Genomic DNA, 23,847 nt, shown 5'->3' with positions numbered 1-23,847 from the left:
AAAGAAACAACCACATCGCTCCTGACTTAAAATCCCTCAATTAGCTGTCCTAAGAAGCAAGGATTCAGCTGAAAATTGCATGTGTGAACCACAAAGTCCCACACTTTAATGCCCCAGGTTACCTTGTTCAGAAGCTTGACCTATCCAGAGGCTCAAGATCCTCTAGAAGCTGCAGCACCTTACAGCTGAAACCAAAGAGATTCTCTAAAAAGAAAAGTTACAATAGAGCCTTCTCTGGCATCGCCCAGAGAATTTGGAACTCCAGCCCCCACTGAAACTAGACTGAAATCCTCTACAGCATCCTTTAAGAAAGAAGTGAAAATGCTACTAATGAACACATTTCTGCCTTCCATCCTATGACCACTTTTCTCAGACAATATCAGGTCTCATCTCTCTCTGGACTATTCACTTGTTATACTATTGTTTTTACCTTTCTTAGTTAACATTGAGGTGACACCGCCCTTATCAGGTGAGCGGTCATATTCTGTACTATTTCTCGATTGGTTTTATATGTCTCTGCTCTTCTAACATTTGTAAAGCGCTCTCATAACCACGAGGGTCCAGTTTGAGCTATATATAACTCTCAAAATATATCAACTAAAATAAATTTTTAACATTAGTAAATAACGGCATGAGTGAGAAACTTTTTCTTCCAAGATTCCCATCATCTTCAAATTATCCTTCACTATTATACTTCCTTTCCATAAGTATCATATTTCTGCGACATTACTTTGACAAAATGCTCAATCTTCTTTACCATCGATAACCTGAAGCTCATTACCTGACAGGATTGTTGTTAAGCGATACTCGCAATGATTCCAAACAGAGAAGTAGATCACCACCACGCAGGCCAGACCTCAGCTCTTGAATGTACATTAGTGCAGACTTGGAGCTCTCCTTTTGGCTCATTCCCTTTAGACAGAAAAAAAGTACTTTATTAGTAAGGACTTGTTAAAGTTATCATTTCTTCAGCGATAAAAGCCAGATGATAGTAAAGGGGCAATGTTGTATTTAATGCTCAGACAAATAAATGGATGCATTTTAACTTTAATTTAGGATAATTTCTATTGGGCAACTAATCGCATACATTGTCAGAGTTCTTTACAATAGTATTAAAAACAATGAGTTCCAACAGAACTACTATCACACAAAGCAAGCTGAATGTTTTGCTGGTGGTAGTGTAGCTCTGCAGTGTGGTTCGGACTTTGATTATCTAAATGCATTTAACACTGGACTTGCAACCATTGCCAACTGTCAGGTCTAACTTCCAGAAAAACTGCATATTCAACAAGCATTGGTAAAGCCAATCTTTATCATCTTTGATACCTATTGGATTTGGCAAAGGATTTTAGCGATGCTGCACCACTCAAACAAGGAGAGAAAAGGGCTAACACCACAAAACTACAACGGCTCCTCCAACAAAGATCACATATCACAAAAAGATGCGATTATCATTCTCAGGAACCCTAATTTAACCCAAACCCAATTCTAAAAGTACTGACTAGGAGTTCCTTATTGGGCTCTCGCACAACAGCTAATGTGTCTAGAAATGCCAGTTATATTGGACGAGAAAGACTCACCCATATGTTTTGCTATGCCTCATTCTTGGCAGCCTCCTCCCACCCTGGTAAGATGGTACTACCAGGGCAGATTCAAACCCAATAAGATGGAGTTCTTGATGTAATAAACGCTGGCTAACCAAGGGACCCAGATGGAGTTAAAAAAATACAAAAGATATCCTTTTTATTAGTGGGTAACCCAGGTACACAAAAAATCATATACAGGTTAGTTTGGATGTTTCTATGGGTTTTAATGGCTCATACATCCTTATTAGGCGGACTTATTTCTGCCCTCTCTCGTGCCGTTACAGGTCAGGGGCAAACTTCAGGGCAAAGGGGATCCCTTTGTCATACTCTAATTACAAAAGACCCAGTGCACAATTGTTTGTGAAGAGATTTTATGTCTTGATAAGAGCCATATAAGGAAAAGGGTTCCTAAATAAAATGATAAAAGAACACAGCCATTGTTCATTGATACATGAGCAAAAGTAAAACTGGCATGAAGGTGTTCTTTAAATATGCTTTGTGGGTATTACAAAAGATACAAAACATGTTCTTTATCTCACTTGCAGATATGCCTTTCGATACTGACAAAAAGTTCCTGATCAGTTTTGACAGAGTCCCTATATACCAGTATGACACATGAATAACCCTGATAGATGACTTACTCTCAAACAGTTTTTGGGACTACATGACACACGATTTCGTAATGGTCTGTGCACGCATGGCCCTCACTCACAACTTATTTTGAGTAATAAGGGGAGTTTTATCTGCAGATACACAGAGCATCTATGGGCAGTACCTTGGCCCCAAAGCTAGTGTGCCTGTATGTACATTAATTTGCCCAGTCCCATCCATTCAGACCTTCTGAGTGCTGTGCTTTTAGCCTTCCCCAGAATAGGACTTGCTGGTTCCAGGTGTCTAGTCAAGGAGGCCAGGATACCTTCTATATCCTAGTCATGGTTCTTTTGGCTAGTAATCATGCAATGTCAGCAGATTTCATAGCCACTTTGTGGTTCTTGGGTCAGGCATACTTCCCAAGGAGGCAACCCTCTACGCTCCCAAATATTTGTTTTCCCAGTCACACTTTCTTTTTTCATCTATTATTGTGTTCCAATACGTATGGAGCTTGTGGCAGCCCCAGAGAATGTGTTGGGAATTAGCGGTTTCATGTCGGCATTTAAGATAAAGACCCAGTACCGCAGGTATACTCTCCCTACTTTACTTAGGGTAAGATACACCCTTTGTAACATACTGAATTGGATATATCGGAATCTAGCATTCCAGAAAACATCCTATGTGTACTCTAGTGCTTTCTGCCACACCTTACTTCTGAATATGCGGACCATCACACTTTCCCACTTATTGAGAAGGCACTGCTTAGCGCACAAAAAGGACTCAATGCTGGGAGCTGAGCCCTCCTAAAGCCTACCCCGATTTATTATTTATCTCCTAGTTGGAACTCTTATTAATAGGAGTGCGAAGTACTAAGAAAACCCTAGAAACAGTGACTCGGTCCCAAAGGGCGTTACGGAACCAGCTCATTATAATAATGACAACACCTTTCATGAACGTTGCACTTGGAGGGCAATGAGCAAGTGTGGGCTCATCCTGGGAGTTTGACCAAATCCTAACAAACCTCAAGAATAACTGATAATCGTTGTTTAGTACAGCATCTTCAAGAAAACTAGGCACAACGCCAGAGTTAATGAAATTAAGGTGGACAGAATTGAGCTGGGGCATGAACAGCAAACAAGCAACAGATAATTATTTAGGTAAGCATTGGGGTTGAGGAGCCATCACAGTATAATGATGACTTTATTAGGGCTGACAGTAGGTCCAAGTATCACAAGATTCCTTGTGGTAGTACATCTGCATGCACAGGTCAAAGAACTAGCACCCATGGAACAGGATCAGACAATTCCTTGGGGGTGAAGTACCCAAAATCTAGTCCTTATCACTTGAAATAGATCTTCAGTTGCCTCCAAAGAAGTTAAATGCAAACTGTGTTACCAATGTCTTATCGAGTTGTGAAAGAATTTGAGAGGTCTATGTGAAATTAGGACATGCCCAAAGCATATGATGCTTTCAATGGCCAGCTGGGTCCCACACATGGGAAACCGATAGTGGTCAAAATGCATTGCATTTGAGAATAGTTTCTAGAAGCAGTTGAACTGAAGGCATTAAACAAGATAACAAAACATTAGGAATGGTTCTGCAAGTCACATTTTCATCCAATGCACTGGGTGAAATAACAAAACTGAATTGGCCACAATACATTAGAGAAAGGGGTTAGAAAAAATGGAATCCAGGGAATTTTTATTTAGTCTAGCTATAGAAAGCATTAGTTCTTCCAAACTAATGCATTTATAACAATGGCTTGTGGCACACAAAAAGATGAATAGAGATCCATAGAAGCCAAAAAGATTGTTGGAGTGCCGATTTGGTGCTTATCCCTACCTTGCAAATATGATGGAAGAATAACGCACATTAGAACACGCTTTTCTTAGAATTTGATTGGAGCCATAACTAATAATTAATTGTCATTTCTAATACTATTAGTTTCATGTGACTTAATAGAGGGCAATCTTCAAGTAAGAATGCAGCAGGTCCTCTCAACTTGTGTATATTTATTCGAAAAAGAGGTTGAAGAGATATCGAAGGATGTTACTTTGAAATACCATACTACCTTGTGAGAAGGCATGAGTTCAATCTTAAAGCAATCTTATTTATATGAATCCCTTTATAAGGCTCATGAGAGCATGAACGCGCTCTCTCACTCACCCTGCGTACAGGAGTGATAGAAATCATAGAAGTTGTCTTCAAAGAAAGATGCCAAAAGTACGATCTGAATGAGAATGAAAAGATGGGCTGATCAGCTTTGATACTGGAGCATTTACCTTCCCTGGGTAAAAAGGCTCTTTATAATGCAGCTGGACTTCTGTAAGCAGATACATGAATTTCTTTCTTTTTTTCTTTCTTTTTTTATTGGTATTTACAGGTTACATATAATGACAAACATAAAGACTTGTATTTCTTTGGTTAATCATAGCTTTGGGTTTTTCGTGGTGAGTTCGACGGTACGACACTGTACGCCCAGAAGGACTTGCTCACAAGTAACATGTAACACTTATTCTCGCCTTTGACGGGTTTCTAGTTAGAACATGAAACATAAAACGAACAACATAAAGTGGTGGTGGTTGTTTGTGACAGAAAAGTACGTCCTGATTAGAGGTTAGGTTATGCTTGGTCTATGGTGGTTTGAAGGAGTCTATGAATTTATCTAGTTTAGACCACATCTCTCTGTAGGGGTGTCTTCCTGGTGTGTTTCTGAAAGTGGTGTAGTCTGCTCCTCTGAGATTCTGCCCAGGGCCTGGATCAGAAGATGCATGCTTCAGAACAATCATGTAAAAGGTTCTTCTGAGAAGTAAAGCAGGTCTGGGAGCCACCATTGGTGAGGTCAGTGGGGAATAGTGAATCATAGTTGAGGAAGGTAACGTGCTTAGGTTCAGTCTCTACAACTTAAGAGTCCTTTGAACTGAATTATGCTCAACCTGATTTCACTTGTCCTTAGAACCAAGGCACTCATGTTCTCACAGAGCACATTCACTTTGACCTGAGCACTTACTTTATGCCACAGTAGCTGCTTAACCAGTGCCTGTATTGTGATGCTAAACAGTTTATTGATAATGGATTAATCCAGCCGGCCGAATGTGGAGAGACAGGGCTATGTCCTGCTTCCATAAGGGCTTCAGAGTAACTGCACCGGATCACCAAGCGCCTCCGCCTGCAGAGGGCTCAAGCTGCAGAAATTGTGCTAGTCAAGCAAAAAAGCTTGAATTGCGAGCAGACTGCTCCAGCTCAATGCTACAGACCTGTGAGCTTACATTCTATTGATGCAACTGCAGTAATCTCTAGTCCTGTTACAGCCTTAAAACATGCAAGTCAGGACTTCCTGGTCCAATAACCCCAGACATAAAGATAATCTATATGTACTGCTCAGGCAAGGAGGATTTATATTGCTCGACTTTTTTTGTGCTTTGTTGTTATGGTGAATTTGGAATTATTTTTAATAGGGAATTATTCTGTTAACACATTTGTCACCAGAACACAGAATGACTACCCGAAGGATTTGGCCTTACTTCAGAATCTTAAGCATCAAAGTCTACATAAGGCGCCTGCCACTGGAACTTTGTGCAGAGATTCTGTTCGTGCGACTATGTGCCCTGGCCTCATTCAGCAGCTGTATTAATTAGGCAAGCCTGCACTTTCACGGGGCTGAAGCTGGTTTCCGTGTGGCTCTTATGTCCATCCCAAGCTCCACTGTAGAAAACGAACATGCACCTGGCCTTTATCACAGATTGTGTGGGGAGAGTGGAGCAGCCACAAAGGAAAATGCACCGAGGAGAGGTGAAGGGAGATTGAAAAGAGGAAGAAGCGTAAAGGGGCGAAGGTGGGACTGAGAAAGGGTTTGGGTATGTTTATCAATTCCCAAAAGCAGTAAATGTGCACCCTTACCATATAGGCATATTTCTATGGGAGCAGATTTGCTACTTTTTTTATTCACTAGGGCCATTGATGCATGTGTGTGTGTGTGTTTGTGTGCGTGTGCGTGTGTGTGTGTGTGTGTGTGTGTGTGTGTGTGTGTGTGTGTGTGCGTGTGTGTGTGTGTGTTTTGCTAACTGGGCTATTACCACTTTTGTCAAGAGAGAAGATTTCATATGAAGCATCCAGTGATAGCGCATGACATACAATATTGGCATGTATTCGCTAAATTATTTAAATACAATGATTTGCATGGGATGAAAAGGTGAGAGGTTCTAAAGAGGCATGGCCTGAGATGTTTAATTGAGAATCTTCTAAAAGAGGGGAAAGGCATGGATTAATTCATGCATTTTAATACATAAGAAATATAATCCTGTGGCGGGTAATTGTTATTAAAGAATAACAAAAATCGAAAATCAAAAATATATTTATGTAACATTGTACACAGTAATATAAATAAACTTGACAATGTAAGGTTAAAAATAAACAGAGCATTAAATGTTCACTATGGCTAGATAACATGTAAATTCATTTGGAATGAAATGGAGTCATATGCACTGGGCCATCAAGGATTCTGCTCAGTCTCCACTTAGTGCCGCAGCATTCGGAGTAAAAGGCCTTAGTCTCAGTCTGACTAGGCCTTTGGCTATTAACATTGTAAATAGGTTTAACTGGAATAACAATTGCTCCACATATCTTGGACACCCACGAGGATAGGAAGATAGGCTTCACCATTGTCACTAACAGATGTGGTCTACAATACTTAACATCTAATACTGAATTTACCAACATATTGTTGTTGAGGAGATGTGAGGAGGGCCCCGAATAAAGTCATAATGTTATGTGGCTGTGCTGTTTGTTTGTTCAGGAGGCAAATGACTGAAATAGAAGGACCAAACGGGCCTAGAAGTCCTCAGCTCCCTTAAGCAACGGGTGACTTTATAACAAAAGCAGTTCAGGCTACCTTTTAACAAATTCACCAATCATTAGGAGAAGCCAGACCGAATGACTTTTTTCGGAGCCTATTTAAAGAACAGTTTTGATGGTAGCATTGTTTCATCTAGTTGGAACAGCGAAACCAGTGAAACATTAAGACATTTCTACAAAGACCCCAGAAAATGTGGCCATTTAACGCTTGAAAAGGTTACCTTAATTCCAGGAGAGAAAAAAAAAAAGCAAATAAGCAGAGAATTAAAGAAGGGGAACTTAGCTCAAAATTATGGATGAGGAAAAGGGTGTTGAAACGTATGCAGACCATGACAAAAGAAAACCAAAAACTGTGGTAAAAAAAAAATCTTGAAAGAAATTACAAATAACATTTGCGCAGACAATGCTCATACAACTGACCCAAGACCAACAAATGACAACAGTCAAAAGAAAACACTTCCTACGAGGACAGGTACCACTGCATACAAAATAGTCTTATTGCACCGAGGAGGAACCTTGGCATAACAATTTTTGCATTTTAACGTTCTGCTGTCCCACTGCATCTCAATTGAGGGAGGTCTCTGATCACATTGCCACACTAAACTCAGAAAACAAACCAGCATTGGCAAAAGCGAAAGGTATCGCCTTTGGGACCTATTGGCTATCCCAACAATTTAAAGCCATGATGCACAACATACCAAATGATGTGCAGCACGGCTAAAGATTAAAAAGCCTTTGACACAGTAGACCACGTAATTTTGTAGTACCTACAAAATGACGCAGCAGCTTGCTTTTTCTTTTGTAGTTAGCAATCCGTGTTGAATTAAGTAACTAAAAAAACAAAACAAAAAATAAACACCTTCATGCTGTTTTTCATGCTTTTTAGGTCTCACTGAGTCAGCGCGCATGCGCTGCACGGAGAGACTTTATTAGGTGAGTTTTCGAAGTGCTGCTGGCTGGGGACAAGCTTGCGTTCATGCGCAAACCGCCAGCCTTCAGCGCCATCTGTCTTTCCTCTTGCTTGCTCCCTGCCTCCGCCCCTTCCCCCGCCTTCGTGCTTACAAGCGTTCGGGATTCTCCCAGTGGGTGCATTTCCGTCAGGCAATATCACGCCCACCTTAAATTTCTCTTCCATCGCTGCCTCAACGTGCTTTCTCTTTCCACAAACTCGATGTTTGTGTTCCTTTATTTTGAGATGCTTTCAGTATTATTAGTTTGTGACTTAAGGAACATTAAGGAAATGTTACAGTGAAGCTGGACAACGTTCACAGTGTTTATTTCTGATCGCAGCGGCTGCTTCATGTCCATTGCACCATTCAAGGAGTCCTTTCATTGGCTTTCGTGAGGACCTGATGAGGATGCTGGAAACGTTTGGCACATTCTCTTTAAAAGCACAGCATGTTGGCGACTGGTTAGTCGATTAGACCTATGTTGCACTTTAGATCTCAAAGCGCTATGGTGGGTGCAGCAGTTATAACTCATGAAATATGGAGTGCAACTCACAAGGAGGGGGCAGGTTTGAGTGCATATTGGTTGCAATCGAACCCTTAAGATGATGGGCTGTGTGTATCCATTATCAGCACCTAGTCTTCGCTAAGTGATCTTGTTTTGTTGTTCTGTCAATGCTTTGCTACGCCTGTCTGACTTACAACATGCTTTCTCTTTCTCCAAACTCGATGTTTGTGTTCCTTTATTTTGAGATGCTTTTAGTATTACTGTCAAACACACAACCACACCCACACAACCACACCCACACACACCCAACCACAACCACACACAACCACAACCACACACAACCACAACCACACACAACCACAACCACAACCACACACACAACCACACACCCACAACCACAGCCCCACACACAACCACAACCACACAACCACAACCACACACAACCACACACACACACACAACCACAACCACACACACAACCACAACCACACACACAACCACACACAACCACACACAACCACACACAACCACACACAAAACCACACACACAAAACCACACACACAAAACCACACTACCACACACACAACACACAAAACCACCCAAAACCCCACACCCAAAACCCCACACCCAAAACCCCACACCCAAAACCCCACACACAAAACCCCACACACAAAACCAACACACACAACCACACCACACACAAGACCACACCACACACACAACCACTCAAAACCACACATACAACCACAACACACACAACCACGCATGCACACAAAACCACACACGACACACACACGACACTCACAACCAAAACCTCACACAAAACCCCCCACACACAACCAACCACAACCCCCCACACACAACCAACCACAACCCCACACACACAACCAACCACAACCACCCACAACCAACCACACACAACCAACCAAACGCACAACAAACCACAACCAATCCCACACACACACCACACACAAACGCACAACCCCACACATACACAACCACACAAACAACCCCACACACACACAACCACACACACAGCCACAACCACACACACAACCACAACCACAGCCACACACACCACAGCCAAACCACACACACAACCACAGCCAAACAACCACACACACAACCACAACCAACCACACACACATAACCAGCCACACACACACATAACCAGCCACACACACACATAACCAGCCACACACACAAATCCACACACACCCACAACCACACACACCACAACACACAACCTTATATAGGTATAAAAATCATACCCATATTTAGACATAACCCATCCAATCCAATTACGGCATTGCTACTTCCACACAACCACACACACAACCACTCAAAACCACACATACAACCACAACACACACAACCACGCATGCACACAAAACCACACACGACACACACACGACACACACAACCAAAACCTCACACAAAACCCCCCACACACAACCAACCACAACCCCACACACACAACCAACCACAACCACCCACAACCAACCACACACAACCAACCAAACGCACAACAAACCACAACCAATCCCACACACACACCACACACAAACGCACAACCCCACACACACAACCACACACACAACCACACACACAACCACACAGCCACACACACAACCACACAGCCAAACCACACACACAACCACAGCCAAACAACCACACACAACCACAGCCAAACAACCACACACAACCACACACACACACAACCACAACCACAACCACACACACAACCACAACCACACACACAACCACAACCAACCACACACACATAACCAGCCACACACACACATAACCAGCCACACACACACACATAACCAGCCACACACACACACATAACCAGCCACAGACATAACCAGCCACACACATAACCAGCCACACACACACATAACCAGTTACACACACACATAACCAGTTACACACACACATAACCAGCCACACACACATAACCAGCCACACACACACACATAACCAGCCATACACATAACCAGCCACACACACAAATCCACACACACCCACAACCACACACACAACAACACACAACCTTATATAGCTATAAAAATCATACCCATATTTAGACATAACCCATCCAGTCCAATTACGGCATGGCTACTTCCACTAGGTCCAAAAAGCCACAACAATTTCTTGGAAAACTCTGCTTCAGCAGTCAGGGACATCCCCTTTCTTGAATATTGATTTGTCCTAGAAATCATGGCATTTTCAAGGAACTACCGTTCTTTGGTGACGTTATTATGTCCGACCTTACGTCAATCCAGGCACCTTCAAGGTATAAATATGCCTACACTTGCCCTAGCAAACACACAGTGGTTTGGAGCAGTCCGACTATCTACTTGCTCGACGCATCTCGCTACAGCAAGTACCGAAGGAAGCCGACCCTCCAGCTGAAGCACTGACAGAGGCTGCCTTTCTCTCGCTGAGAATCCAGCTCCAGTGTTTCCAAGCTCCCCTTGCGGGGTGTTGGGAAATCGAGTCCGGAGACAGAGATACCAGACCTCTTTCATTCTAAACCAAGGTACGGAGCTGATTAGACCCTAAGAGAAATCTTGGATAGATTCTTGGCAAAGAAACTCCTTTCTCCTGCTACTCCTGCAGATTCTGCGGCACCGACAACATCTCCGCCACGACCACACCACAGAATCCCGATCCCAACCACCTACAATGCATCCTTCTCAACACTCGATCGGTGCACAGGCACGCCATTGACCTATGGAACCTACTAGACACCTACTCTCCAGACGTCGCCTTCCTTACGGAAACATGGATGAATGCTTCCTCCGCACCAGACATCACCATTGCCATCCCTGAAGACTACAAAATCACCCGCAAAGACCGTACCAGCCACACAGGAGGAGGAATCGCTATCGTCCATAAGAAATCAATCCGCATCTCAACCAGCTCTGACGCCAACCTCGCCAACTCCGAACACCTTCACTTCCAGATACACATCGACCCCAAGACCACACTCAGAGGCACCCTCCTCTACAGACCACCAGGACCCCGCGCAAAATTCAGTGAAGACATCGCGGACTTCGTCACTCCACACGCGCTCCCCTCCAAAGACTACATCCTTCTGGGAGACCTCAACTTTCACCTTGAAAAGATCAACGACCGCAACACCACCACCCTTTTGGACAACCTCGCCAACCTAGGACTTAAACAACTAGTCACTTCCCCCACCCACATCGCAGGTCACACACTCGACCCCATCTTCACATCCAGCAATCTTGTCTCCTTCAGCCACACTACGGATCTCCTATGGACCGACCACAGCTGCGTTCACTTCACCTACAACAAGCCGAAACCCATCAACCACTCTCAACCTATCCTGCAAAGAAACTAGAAGAAAATCACCACGGACCAAATCTCCGCATCGCTCCTTCGAAACTCCCCAGCCCTCTCTTCTAACGCCAACGAAGCCGCCGCCAACCTCACCCTATGGTTATCCAACACCGCCGACACCTTAGCTCCACTGAAAAAACGTCAAAGCAAAACTGGCAGCAAGAAAGCCTCATGGTTCAACGACGATCTCAAGAAGTCCAAGAAACTCTGCCGCTCCCTCGAAAAGGCCTGGAAAAAAGACCCAACCACCAGCACCAAGGACGCCTTCAAAAGCGCCACCTGCACTCACCACCAACTGATCCGAAAAGCCAAGAAAACAGCATTCAAGGATCGACTTGACAACAACGCCCACAACAGCAAGGAACTTTTCAACATCGTCAAGGAATTCTCCAATCCCTCAGCCAACTCCAACGACATCACCCCCTCTCAAACCCTCTGCGACTCCCTAGCCTCTTTTTTCCACAACAAGATTGCAGACATCCACAACAGCTTTGACAACCAACCCGGAAACCAACCCACCCTACCATCTGCCGACCCTCTTCCCCCCGCGAACACCCTTAACGCTTGGAACCCAATCTCCACGGAGGACACCATCCGCCTGATGAACTCCATCCACTCAGGATCCCCCACAGACCCATGCCCTCACCACATCTTCAACAAAGCAGACTCCGTCATAGCACCGCACCTCCGAGACGTCATCAACTGCTCCTTCAACTCCGCTACCTTCCCTGAAGACTGGAAACACGCTGAACTCACCGCCCTTCTGAAATAACCAACAGCGGACCCCACCGAACTCAAAAATTACCGCCCCATCTCGCTTCTTCCATTCCCGGCCAAAGTCATTGAGAAAGCCGTCAACAACCAGCTCGCCGCCTTCCTCGAAACCAACAAATCACTCGACCCCTCACAATCTGGCTTCCGAGCAAAACACAGCACTGAGACCGCCCTCATCGCAGCAACAGACTACATTCGAACTCTACTGGACAATGGAGACACAGTCGCCCTCATCCTCCTCGACCTCTCGGCAGCATTCGATACAGTCTGCCACAGCACCCTTCTACAACGCCTCAATAACATCGGAATTCAAGGAAAAGCACTTGAATGGATCACCTCGTTCCTCACCGGAAGAACCCAGAGAGTCCGCCTTCCTCCATTCAAGTCCGAGGCCTCTGGAGTCATTTGCGGCGTACCCCAAGGATCCTCACTCAGTCCCACCCTCTTCAACGTATACATGAGCCCCCTCGCGGCCATCGCACGCCAACACAACCTCAACATCATCTCTTACGCGGACGACACCCAACTGATCCTTTCTCTCACCAATGACCCCAGCACCGCCAAAACTAACCTACACGAAGGAATGAAAGAAGTTGCTGAATGGATGAAACAAAGCCGTCTGAAACTGAACTCAGACAAAACAGAAGTCCTCATCTTAGGTACATCCCCCTCTGCATGGGACGACTCTTGGTGGCCGGAAGCCCTTGGAAAAGCACCCATCCCGACAGACCACGCACGGAACCTTGGCGTCATCCTGGACTCCTCACTCTCAATGAACAGACAAGTCAGCGCCGTATCCTCTTCCTGCTTCAACATTCTTCGCATGCTCAGAAAAACATTTCGCTGGATTCCCTCCGAAACAAGGAAAACAGTCACCCACGCTCTGGTCACGAGCCGACTGGACTACGGAAACACCCTCTACGCAGGCACCACCGCTAAACTCCAGAAGAAACTCCAACGAATCCAAAACGCCTCAGCCAGGCTCTTATTAGACATCCCACGCAACGAACACATCTCTGATCACCTTAAAGACCTCCACTGGCTACCCGTCAATAAGAGGATCACTTTCCGTCTGCTTACCCACGCACACAAATCACTCTACGACATCGGACCAGATTGCCTCAACTCTCGACTGTCCTTCTACACCCCCTCCCGCCAACTACGTTCTTCCAGCCAAGCCCTCGCCACGGTACCTCGCATTAACAAGACCACCATGGGAGGCAGATCCTTTTCATACCTGGCTGCTAAGACATGGAACTCACTCCCCGCTTACCTTCGCCTCACCCAGAACCACCTAGCGTTCAGAAAGCAGCTTAAAACGTGGATATTTGACAAATAATCCTCCTCCCCTCCTAAGCGCCTTGAAACCCTCTGGGTATGTAGTGCGCTATACAAATTTTATGACTTGACTTGACTACATCGGGGTAGGCGTATTTTAGAAACACCAGTTGAGTACTTTTAGTCCTTGTTATTTATGTATGTATTTTATGGCTTAGAAACCATACCATGCTTTTACAGTATTATTTCATAAAACTCTTCTTGCTGTACGCATTATACTTTACAGCCAGTATTACGATTGTAGCAGTTCATTTCTTCTGCATGAGAAAGAAGACTGTTCAATAAATACTTTTATTGAAAACGCCGGTCAGTTTTATTCTTGGGGAAACAAAGTTGTCATGTTTATGCGGTTGTCAGAAACTAATCCCCTCTTGTGTATTCGAGAACATTTCTAGTGACCTCTGAGCTAGCTGGCACTCACAATTAAGTCTAATATATTCGATAGAGACCTAGTCGACTTAAGTCCACCGTCACATCTATAGGATATATTATTCCAATGCGCAGAGCCTATTGGGAATATAGGAACTACACTACACCCTCACCTCCCTGGCACTCACCCTTCACCCCGCAGGCCTGGCAGTCACTCCTTGCACCTGGCACTCACCCTTCTCCCTCTCTGGCATTCAGCATTGACTCTCCGTGACACTCAACTGTCACTTCCCTGACACTCACCCTCGACCCTCCTGGTACTCACACTTTCCCCTCTCTGGCCCATATCCTTCACCCCCCTGACACTAACCCATGTCCCTCCTGGCATTCACTACTCGCCCCCTTGGCACTCACCCTTCAGCTCCATGGCACTAGCCCTTCATCCCCCTGGCCTGGCAGCTACCCTTCACACCTTGCACTCACCCTTCCTCTCCCTGGCACTCACCTTTGACCCTCCTGACTCTTACATCTCACTTCCATGGCACTCAACCTTCACCTCCCTGGAACTCACCCTTCATCCCCCTGACCTGGCACTCAACCTTCCCCTCCATGGCACTAACCCTTCCCCTACCTTGCACTCACCCTTGACCCTCCTGACTCATATCTAATCTCCCTGGCATTTACTCCTCACCTCTCTGGCACTCACCCTTCACCCCCATGGGCTGACGGTCATCCTTGTCCCTCCTGGCATTCACTCCTCACCTCGCTGCCTGTGGCACTGGCCCGGTTTCCCCAAAAAATAACACGCATTGGCATAGCCAATAGGTCTCACATTTGGGACCTTATAAGTGTTTAGCCACGCAACAGTTGATGTAGTTGCACCAAGGATATTGTGCTGCATAACTAAATACTTATAAGGTCCCAAATGCGAGACCTATTGGCCATGCCAATGCTTGTTTTCTTTTCAAAGTGGTCGGGGTAACCATGCAGGGCTGTGAGAGCGGAAGCAACAGGGAAGCAATACAGGGGCGGAAGCAACACAGAGGATTAGGGAGGATAGCAAACGGAAAGGGAGATATAAACAGAGGAAATGAATGTAAAGTGGAGCTGTGGGGAGAAGCGCACAGACATAAAGCAAGTGCGTCACGGGGGCCTGAAAAGGAGCAGGCGAGTGTGCAGAGAAGGAGCAACGCAAGCACGGTGGGACTACACATTGCAGACTGCTGGAAAAACACATGCACTCTCGTTGAGTGCTTAAACAAAAATACAAAAGTAATAAATCAAAAAGCGATAAGTGTAAGGACACAGTAATGCAACCATGTACATGGGGAGGGACGCATACAAGAGAAAGGAAAGCCCACACATGAACAAATTAGAAACAAACAAAAGTGCAACAATAAAGCCTACCAATGGTAAGCAATGAGCAGGCTCCAAACCACTGTAAGCTAACCATATGTATTGCAATCCAAGACCTTAAAAGGATGTATTGCAAAGAAGGATCTTAAAAACAGTCAGGTTAATTTCATTCAGTAGGTCAGACAAATATTAAGGAATTGCACATTGAATCCGTTCACTTCCAGCAATTAAACAATAAAAAATATAAAGGCAGCTCTCCAACCTTTCTGGTCACTTACAGCTTTCGATGTATGCAAGTACTGAGATACCATCTCTCGCTTTATCATGATATCCTTTGCACGGAGTGGTTGTTGCTTCTCATCATTCAGGTTCATATCAACCTATGACACAAACATGAAATTACTCAAAATAGGTATGCAAATCACAGAACATGAGTATTAATTCTCCTTGCTTGAAGATATGCTCAGAGATATCCAAAATAGGTTAAAGCATTTAGGCCATAACCTTCATGCAACCAGACTCACCAGTCATAATATGGCCAAAGGGCATTTAATCAGTCAATTGATGGCACACATGCTTCCATTACTCTCTCCGGCTTAAGCCTGTTATTAACTCATCATTACAGCCTAAATAATTGTTCATTTCAACAAAGGTCTCATAGTTGGTTTACCATGAACATTGTTCAAGTATAAAAATAAACACAGAATTGATCACTCAAATATTAAGAACGTATTATGAGAGAGAAGAGTGGCTATACAAGCATTTGGAAATGTAACTGTTCACGATTTCTTATGGTTACTGTCAGCAACATCAGCAAAAATGAAAAAGACTTCTTCCACAATAGGTCGTAACCTAACAGCAGGCCATATCCATTCAGACGGAGGTGTGCTTCATTAGTATGTCCTGTTGACAGCATGGAACTTCACTTACTGAACAAATTGTTTACCTTTGGTAGCGCACTTTCTGGTGGATATCCTAAAATGTAGGAAGGGAGAGTATTATGCATTGATGCTGGTTAGGCTTCACTATGCAGTACTCCCGCAATACCTCAAAAATGGTACTCGGATTCACAATAATAAATCCTTAGCTCAGCCCTGGGGAAGTGGCAAAAAGCAGTCTGGCTTTACTAAAAGGAACATGTGTTAATAATTTTTTGAGTACCAACATGGACGATAAGTAATTGACACGACTTGAAAGAAATCAGACAGCAATTTATAAAAAATAAAGCAGATTTTGATATAAATTTGGACATTAAAATGAAGTCAAGCGGATAAGTACTATCCGAGTTATGAATTTTAGAAGCAAAATTAAAATGAGTTCAAAACTTTATCATTGAGGATAATGGGAAAAAGCACTAGTGTAAATTGGTCGCTTGCAGGTCTAGCTGCATTGAACTCAAGGAGGGTAAAGGTGATGCTGGTCCCAAGACCAAGCCACGACAGTCAGTTTATTTTTACCTGGTTCGAGAATCCCAGTTGTAGAACTCTCCTTGTTGTCCGTGGTGCTGAAGCAGGTGCTGGGGGGAGCAGTCTTTATCGCTTACATGGAACTGGTGAGGAAACTGTTCAAAAAGGCAACAACTAAGCCACTGCAGACGTCAGATGAAGGTGTTGAGGTCTTCTCTTGAGTTGCAGAATCGAGTAAAGGTGGTGGTTGCTGGACTGGGCACCAACAAGCCTTGCAGCAGTAAGCTCAGCAAAAAGTTATTTTGACGTCCAGATGTCCAGGGGAAAACGGTAGCTGCCTGAAGCTTGCTGGAAGTCAGGACTACGCATTCCCACAATGCACTGGACCGTCCACTTTTTGAAGTCCCCTTGGAGGGCCCGATGGTCACCGATTCTTTGGTTCCGGTAAGTTGTTTATACCTGCAGTGTGCAGGGGACTAGTGCCACTAGTACAGGGGAGTCTGAAGTTGCCTTTGGCTCTCAAAGGGATCCCTCTGTCTGGGGGAGCCGTTCTTTAGTCTGAGACGAGTCGCAGTCATGCAGTTTCAGGAAGGTTGCCACAGGGGCAGAGTATCATGCCTTTGGTTTGTGCAGCTCCTGTTGCCGCAGATTCGCGTTTCATCTTTGTCCTTTGCAAATCATATCAGAACTAAGGTTCTGGTGGCCGGGATGGCCCTTAAAGCATAGATTTAGGGGCATTAGGGGTGTGGGTGCAAGTAGCTAATGGGCTACTAGCCCGAGCGGCTAACCCGGCCCCGAGGTGACCACATGTCACATGTATGGCACCTTTTCTACCTAGAACCCTCTATTATGCCACTTCAAAAAGATGTCAGGGACTTTCCTTAGCTTTACAGACCAGGAAGCCCACCCTAAAAGTGTGGCTAGCCTTCTGGGGGTGTACACTTCCTTGATAACCAATTTTCCCACCTGCCCATGTGAAAATGCACCTGGGGGCAGGGGGAACAGAACGTGTATTTTTAAGGCACCCGTGGGCATCTGGGCGCTGATTAACATATGTAGTTACTCAACTCAATGGTACTCATTTTATCAACCTCAGGAGGATGAAAGGCTAAGTGAACCCACCGGAATTTGAACCTGTAACCATGGGGTCAAACACAGGCCACTACAGAGGAAGCATCAGTCCACTAAGCTACCAGACCCAGCTATTTCCGCCTTTGGGAGTTATCCTGGTTGCATATCACAGGCAGTGAAGGCTTTGAAGCTCACCGCCTTGATGTGCCAATTTACTAACCATCCTGTCAGGGAGGGAGGTGTGATCTTCCCGTCCAGGCCACTGTTTTGGACTCCAGAGAGAGTTCACACTTCCTAGCAGGGTTCAGATTCCTGTCTTGGCAGAAGCACCTGCGGACTGGCAGCCAGAACACAGGAAAGGCTGGGGCAACCAGTTGAGCAACCTCTAAGGTAGCCCCCTGGGTGCATCGTCCTCAACACAAAAGTGTCAGGGGCGAAGAGGCACATTATTTGATACCAAACAAAACCTATTTAAAAAGTACCATAATGGAGCTGCCAACCTCAAGTTTACCCGGTGCCAGACAATGTTATCCTATGGACTGCTGATCACTTACAGTAACCTTTAATAGAAAAGGCCATCATAGGGACATACAAGCTTGCACTTGTATGTCCTCACCTTTAATATAAGGCACTCTACCTTCGGGGCTCAGGAGGCCTTCTTTAGTGGTGACTGGCATTTAATAAAAATAGTGCATTGACCTTGCCACACATGGTGAGCGCAAAGTCAAAATCAAGCAGTTTGCACAGCTCCTGCGGTCTGAAATGGCAGAACTGCTGTCCTCTATTTACTTGGTCCACCCAGGGGGCCACAAACAGTGGTTCAAGCCCTGGCGACCCCTTTAACTCCCATGACCTGGGTACCACTGATACCATATGCTAGGGACTTATAAGGGGGTCAAAGTCGTTGCCAACTGAGGTTGCCAATTCAAATGCATCAGTTGTAGGGAGAGAGCAGTGGAGCCTGGTTAAAAGGCTTCAATGCACTGTAAGTTTCGAAAACCAGTGTCTATTAGTCAAAATAGGGGCAACAAGTGCGGGGATACCTGCAAAAAGGCCAGTTTCTTCACAACCGCAGATTAGACACCTTGTGAAACTCTGTATAGTTGTGTCTGTCCATGAACTAGACCAGAAGAGAATTCAAAGTGACATCTATAAGAAAAAGACCTCTTGCAATAGTGTTTTGCATGCAACAAGCTCTCACCCATGTTCCACCATAAATGCCATACCTTATGGAGAAATGGTTCGCGCTAGGCGCAATTGTAGCCAGGACATAGATTTTACTAACAATATCTATAAAATAAAAGAAAACTTCAGTAGAAGGGGATTTGATAAAGTTTGCCTAGATAATGCAGAGAGAAGAATGTTGCAATTGAACAGAAATGAGACACTAGTACCAAGTGTTAAAAAGAACAAAAGTAAGAAAGAACACATTTCAGAAATTCTATTCACGACTGAATAGAACTCTTACAGTAATCATATATATAATATTCTAAGAAAAAATTGGCATTTGTTAGACTCAGAGAGCATTCCTAAAAGCATACTACCAAAGAAACAGAGAGTGGTAAATCATAAGGGCAGGACGTTGAAGAACACTATGTCCCAGTTATATCAAAAGCAAGATCAATGTGACGTGGTTGTCAGACAAACCTGTGGGCTTTTACACCTAAGGAAACTGTTGTATTTGTAAATTCGGATGGAACAAATTGCTGAAGTTCGGTTACAATAGATCCAAAGAATACACCATTGAGAGTTTCATCAATTGTAACACCATGTTCACAGTATTTATCATTATATGCTCCTGTAAAAAAGTATATATTGGCAGCAGCATACATAGTTTAAAATTGCGTATACAGGAACACGTAAGAGCTATAAGGGATAATGATATAAAATATCCAGTTGCAACTCATATACACCATGACCATCCAAATGACAGGACCATTACGTTTCATACCATTTGTCATGTAGCAGTACAAGAAAGAGGTAGAAACAGTTACTCTTGAGGCAACTTGAAGCAAGATGGGTTTGCCGCTTGCGTACTGTAAAATTTGGAATAAATATTAATCACGAATTTCATCATTTTCTATGATCTGTATTCAATGCTGCCATTATAGTTGGACTCATATTTGATTCAGTATGAGTGGCTGTGTTAACAACTAATGATTCTAGAGTCTCTGATCTCAGTGCACACATATATGCCGTTCAATATTACCTGAATGAATATGAAATTGTGTAACAAATGCCTGACCTGGCCATACAACTAATGAATCTAGACTCTCTGATTTCAGTGCACACATATATAGGTTTTCCAATAACATCTGAATGAATATGAAACTGTAATAATCGCCTGTCTATATTACAATATATCCTGTTTTCTCGATTTGATTTCCTGTATAGACAACTTTATCCATTCCAGTTACAGAAATTATTTCGATTGTGTTAAAAATATTTTGGACTGTAATGTATTTTCTACTGAGCTAGATTTACAAATAAGGCCATCAACTTTAGTTATATACATTACTTATATAATGTCAAAGTTCTGAACTATTGTCACGCTATACCACAAGAAGGATTTTTCTGATGAGATCATTGAATAGAACCAGCTGACTAACACGTAATTTGCTCCTTCAAAGATGGCGTGCAATGTGTCAGAACTGGTAGCATAAAATGAGAGCGCTTGTAGACACTTTCTTCACTTAAATGCTATGTCCCGTATTTTATATAAAAACCCCGCGTTTTTTATGAGATTATGGAACAGAACCAGTGGACTAAGTTGTATCTTGCTCCTTTGAAGTTGATGTGTAATATGATAGAACAAGTCGTATAAAATAGGAGCATTTTTAGCAACCAAAAAAATCATTCAAGCACTATGCCCCGCAGTATATATAACAACAGCGTTTCTCCCTAATGAATTCTCACAAGGTGTATCCAAACTGAATCAAAATACCACCAACTTAGCTTTAGACATGACCATGGTAGCTATTTAAACTTTCATGGGTCTATATTGAATTAAATTGTCAAACATCCTTTCAAAGATGCTGCCGGTTTTAATAAAATTAGTTGCGCTTTGTGAAAATATTGTGTACTTTCACACCATTAGGTGTTTAACTATGGCATTCAACACAATTATTTTAGAATATGGCGTTCTATTGTGATCAAATTGTATTAATAGCAAGTGGGCAATGTAATGAGACAAGAGTATAGACTGAGTCACACTGTTTCAAATCCAAACATCCATTCAAAGATGACATCTGTCAATTAAACTTAGACCCGCCCTGTGTGTACGTTTTTTATTTTGACATCAGGTATTTGACAAATCGAACTTTCGTCAGATGTGGCCTGCCAGATGTGGTTCTGTTTCAACACTTTGAAGCAGACGCTCTGATGGACAGTCGGTTATCAAACCGTGCGAATAGCAAGTGAGACACACAATATGTCAGTAGTATAGAGCAGTGTGCCCAATGTCTAATGCGCCGACTTTTATTCATTAAATTTACATGCATGTAAAAACCAGGTCAAAGTGTCATTTCAAAAAGAGTTCATCTGCTTTCTCCGAGTTTAAATTGAATAGGTTGTTTCCCAAACCATATGTTTTATCGTGGAGGTTAAGCATCCCAAGATAGCGCCTGCCTCCATACAGCTGAATAAGGTAACAACTTTTCGGACCTTGCCAATGAATACAAACTCCTATCTTGATAATCAGAGATCTGTTAATGAGTTAGGCATTGCAACAAATATTCATAGAGATTAATTAATAAATGTATTTGAAATGCTAGAGGTTGAGATAAGGTGCAAACATGCATCTTTAACTGAAAGAGCTTTGTCAGTGAGCGAGGTATTATAACATATCTGAAGAATTAAATTGCTTAACGTATTTGAAATACTCAAGATTGCGATACGGTGTAGGCAACTAATAAAATGTCTCTTAATATGGTGCCTTTGGAATTGCACCACTTGCTATACAGATTATATACACGAAGAATGAGGTTGCTCTGATCTCCTATCACGTGAACTTTGTGCTCTTTCTGATGCCAACATTAACAAATATGCCCCAGCACTTAGACTTTTTCAGAATGATACACACCATTTTTTCAAAAAAAGTGTGAATGCAACTTATTGTATCGTACCTTATCCTGTGGTTTTGTGTAAAGACACTCATAGTTGTTATGATGTTGTTCAATACATTATGTTACTGTAGAGTTGATGTTTGCTATACAAACTCCTTGACATAACACGGCTACAGTTTAAATATAACTGGCCTTTCTTACATCAGTTTTGGTGATTACAGGAATGATGCTCAGGTTCCCGTGTTTTTTTTTCATATTTGGACATGGACATTTTGTAATCTTATTTAAAATGATTTTAAAACAGTAACTGGAAACCATAAAATACTAGATGACGTGTAACCATTGTCCTAAAATCTCGGGATTGAAGAAAATGGTCTGTTTTTTTAGATATAATGTGTTTTTCATATATAGAATTATATTTAATTAATGTATGTGGTAATGAATTTGAGGCCCTCTAGCCAGTGCTGTGAAAGTATACATGTCTTAGTCATCACATTGTAATCTGACACCATATGACGCATAAGTAAAGGATGAATATTATGTTATTTTAGGAGATACACACTATACAAAATGTGTGACCTCAGGACCTAGGATACTAAAACAAAGACTGTCATTGGAACCACAATTTCGTATTGTGGAGGTATGTGGTTATAACAGTATACTCCAAATCATTATAAGAGTATATTAGTATGCGGTCTCCATAGTCATAAGGAAAAGAACGAAGACGATAATCTGTTCAACCATATTCACCAAAAATAATAATGGATTGTCAAATAGGAATAGCTGACTCCGATACAGTTTAACATGTAAAATTATAAGAAAAATAATGTATCAAGAGTGTCTATTTATATGTGTGTATATATTTTAAATGTATTTATATATGTTTCTCTGTAGCCCTGAAGCAGTCCCTTTGGGACAAAATGAGTCGGCTTCTGGACTTTATGTGATCAAATTATCTTGACAAAAAAGGAAGTCCAATAAAGAACCCTTTGAAAAACAAACATCAGTGAATTGGAGGTCCTTCAAATGGTCATACTAAAACACATTTGATTCTCATATGATACATTGTTGAGTGCAGAACCCTATTGTGTTTTATGTTTGCTTGGTAATTTTTTTTCTAAGTTCAGGAGTAGAGAGAGGTGTACTCCTTGGTTTCCTGCACCACTATTTATTTCCCATACATCACATGGACAGGTGCAAACTGATACTGCCTCAACCCTCAGTTTGCTAGTAGAAATTTCTAGTTCATGGAGTCTGTTTTACTCATTGGACAGATGAGGAGGAGCGAAGAAAGTTGGTTGGGCAATAGACTGCCCATTTGTGGAATGGCATTACCAATTTTAGTCCTTATCACCAACTTGTTCAGTAAGAAGGAGGGTGAAAAATGGATGCTGGAAAGTGCTTACAGCTCACTCACACGAGGAGCAGATGTGATCGCAATGAGGAACATTGCCTTTAATGTGAGCAATCTCAGGGGGCAACTATCCATAGGTGTGAATGAAGTGCACATCCGGAATCATCCGGAATGTAAGAACTAGTTTGAGGCATTACAAAGGGTGTTGGTGGGAAAGCACAATCTACTTACCTTCGGTAACGATATATCTGTAAGA

The 23,847-nt window shown here is 43.1% G+C and overlaps 1 protein-coding gene across 1 annotated transcript in view; it reads right to left on the bottom strand.

Moving 5' to 3' along the window:
* Positions 1-23,847, bottom strand: part of DIAPH1 (diaphanous related formin 1) — a 1,314,985-nt gene that overhangs the window by 913,965 nt on the left and 377,173 nt on the right. The window contains exons 4-5 of the mRNA XM_086931364.1: positions 15,975-16,076; positions 782-912 (exon numbers count right to left, since the gene is read on the bottom strand). Coding sequence (XP_086787490.1) covers positions 782-912; positions 15,975-16,076 — 233 coding nt within the window. The remainder of the gene's footprint in view (positions 1-781; positions 913-15,974; positions 16,077-23,847) is intronic.

The sequence above is a fragment of the Lissotriton vulgaris genome, chromosome 7 (assembly GCF_964263255.1).
Source record: "Lissotriton vulgaris chromosome 7, aLisVul1.2, whole genome shotgun sequence".
In the NCBI taxonomy this organism is placed as follows: domain Eukaryota; kingdom Metazoa; phylum Chordata; class Amphibia; order Caudata; family Salamandridae; genus Lissotriton; species Lissotriton vulgaris.
This window is presented reverse-complemented; position numbering and strand designations above follow the sequence as displayed.